Here is a 2,615-nt window from a genome sequence, read left to right on the forward strand (position 1 = left end):
GGTTCATATTTTACCCTCTAAGTCAGTCAATGTTTAATAGAATCATATTATCATTTTTTTATAATTAAATATTATTTGGAATTGTATTAAAAAGATTATTAAAATATTTTGTGTATTGTAGAATTATAACCAATTTTATTGCACAATAAAATTTTAACAACAAAATCTTAAATGTATCCCCTTAAGGGTTATACGGCCTTGGTAGAGAGCCACTGGTTTAACTGAATCTTTGTTAATATGATAATCAATGCGTTGTAATTATTTCTTTTATTTAATTGACAGGAGTAGTTTTGATCATTACGTTTTTGCTCAACAATGGTCTGGTACATTTTGTGAAGTGGTAAGTCTAACAATGTTTGTTATATTCTTTCATTCATTTTTTTTTTTTTACTTGTAAAAGTCCATACAAACACACTTGAGATTCTCAATTTGTTGAGTTAATTAAAAAAAATTGTGGCACTCCGTTGGTTGCGACGATGAGGGTTCCAGTTGATCCAATCAACGGAACAGCCTGCTTGTGAAATTAACGTGCAAGTGGCTGAGCACTCCACAGACACGAATACCTATCCCGTTTGTATGTCTGTCTGTTTATTTTCATATCCATTTGCCTACATAAATGTGCATATACATACACATACACACATACATCTACGTAACAGATTCTATCTGACCCATGCAAGCATAAAAAAGTGTATGTTAAAATGATGATGATGATGATGGTGATGATGATGATAGTTGTCTGTTTTCCTATTGTTTGCCAAATCTAGTTTGCCTTACAACTTCATTTTCACATCAACCAACTGTCAGGAAGTCTTGCTGCTCCAGACAATACGACAAAAAGTAACATCTGGTAAATTCCAAGATTCTTTTCTTTGCACCACCAAAAACCAGCCATTCCAAAGACAAAGCTCTTCTACTCATAGTGACCACCACTATTGGTACTATTACTGCTGCTATCACCACCACCAACACTACCTTTACAACCACAACCACCACCAATACCACCACAACCACCATCACCACCTCCACAACCATCACCACCTCCACAACCACTACTATATTGGTTCTGTATTTCAGAACGAATACTGCCTCCGTAAGCTTACAACTCGGAATGCTTGGACAGTTCATGGTTTATGGTGAGTAATTTTCTTCATTATGGAGATGTACTTGCACAGCAAGTGACCTGATCAATGATTAAAGCTATTTCAACATGGTAAGAAATTTTAAATCAATACAATTATTATTTTAATTTTTATTCTACTTTATTTTAGGCCTTCAAATGGCTCAAGTTCAGCATTTTGTTCAAGAGGATCTTCTTTTGATATAAATAAATTAAAGGTAATTACTAGAAATCTAATCCTAACCCGAACCCTGCTCCTAATCCTAACTTTATTTTATAATGTTTGCAGAACTTATTACTGTATACCATACTGTATTGCCATTTGTGTACTGCCAGTCATCACTCCCTCTCCTCTGTGCTACTACCAATCAACATCTATTCCTCATTCTCATTACCCCCCCCCCCACTACCACCACCACTCATATTTAACAATTCTTATCCACTTGTATCTGTCTTTCACTCTCCTCTCACAATATTGGAAACCTACTCAACTTACCTCATTCTTCTGCCTTCACATTCTTTTCTTTTCACCCCCACCCCAAACTTGCTGGCCTTGTGCAAAAATTTGAAATTATCATCATCATCATCATTATTATTATTACTATGATGATGATGGTAGTGAACAAACCTGGGCACCAAACTGTTAATCTGTTGATTGTTAATTAACAAAGTCAACATTTTCGTTAATGATTTAACTCTTAAGTTAACTTTGGAAATCATTATCAGACTAATTAACTTCTGTTACATTTAACTTTCATTAACTCAAATCAACTTGAGTTAACTTCCATTAACTTTGATTGAATTGTAGTTAATGGATTTTTTTTTTAGTTTTAGCAATTTTTAAAAGTTTTTTTTTTAGGTGATTTTAGAGCAAAAATGGATTTTTTGTTTTTATTTTCTATAATCAAAATGAATGTTAACAGTTTATTGATAACCAATATTAGATTTTTAAGGAATTAACTGATTCACAGTTAATGAAGGTAACTTTTCGAATAACAGTGCCCACCTTTGGTAGTGAGCTTGGTAAACTCATTAGCATGCCGGGCAAAATGTTAAGCAGTATTTTGTCTGTTTCTACCTTCTGAGATCAAATTCCATCAAGGTAAATGTTGCTTTTTATCCAATTATAAAATAAATACTCTGAAATTTCTTGTGTTAAAATTTGATGCCAATTTTTCTTTAATTTGCAGAGCATAGAGAGTCAGTTGAAAGACAAGTGGCCAAGTTATTCCTCACCATCTGAAGAATTTTGGTAAGTTTTTGTTCTAATAATACCATTCGAGTGTGATCATTGCCATTGCTGCCTGACTGGTTCCCATGCCGGTGGCATGTAAAAAGGTCCATTTGAGCATGGTCGTTGTCAGTGCTGCCTGACTGGCTCCCTTACTGGTGGCACATAAAAGCACTCACTACACTCTCAAAGTGGTTGGCATTAGGAAGGGCATCCAGCTGTAGAAACACTGCCAGATCAGATTGGAGCCTGGTGCAGCCATAT

The 2,615-nt window shown here is 34.6% G+C and overlaps 1 protein-coding gene across 1 annotated transcript in view; it reads left to right on the forward strand.

The window, feature by feature from the left end:
* The first annotated feature begins 232 nt into the window (after window positions 1-232).
* LOC106883655 (ribonuclease DdI) overlaps window positions 233-2,615 on the forward strand; it is a 9,772-nt gene continuing 7,389 nt past the window's right edge. Inside the window, exons 1-4 of the mRNA XM_014934753.1 lie at window positions 233-340; window positions 1,078-1,136; window positions 1,272-1,338; window positions 2,311-2,372. Of these exons, the coding sequence (XP_014790239.1) occupies window positions 248-340; window positions 1,078-1,136; window positions 1,272-1,338; window positions 2,311-2,372 (281 nt within the window). The 5' untranslated portion in view covers window positions 233-247. The remainder of the gene's footprint in view (window positions 341-1,077; window positions 1,137-1,271; window positions 1,339-2,310; window positions 2,373-2,615) is intronic.

Source organism: Octopus bimaculoides, chromosome 11, assembly GCF_001194135.2.
Source record: "Octopus bimaculoides isolate UCB-OBI-ISO-001 chromosome 11, ASM119413v2, whole genome shotgun sequence".
Classification (NCBI taxonomy): Eukaryota; Metazoa; Mollusca; class Cephalopoda; order Octopoda; family Octopodidae; genus Octopus; species Octopus bimaculoides.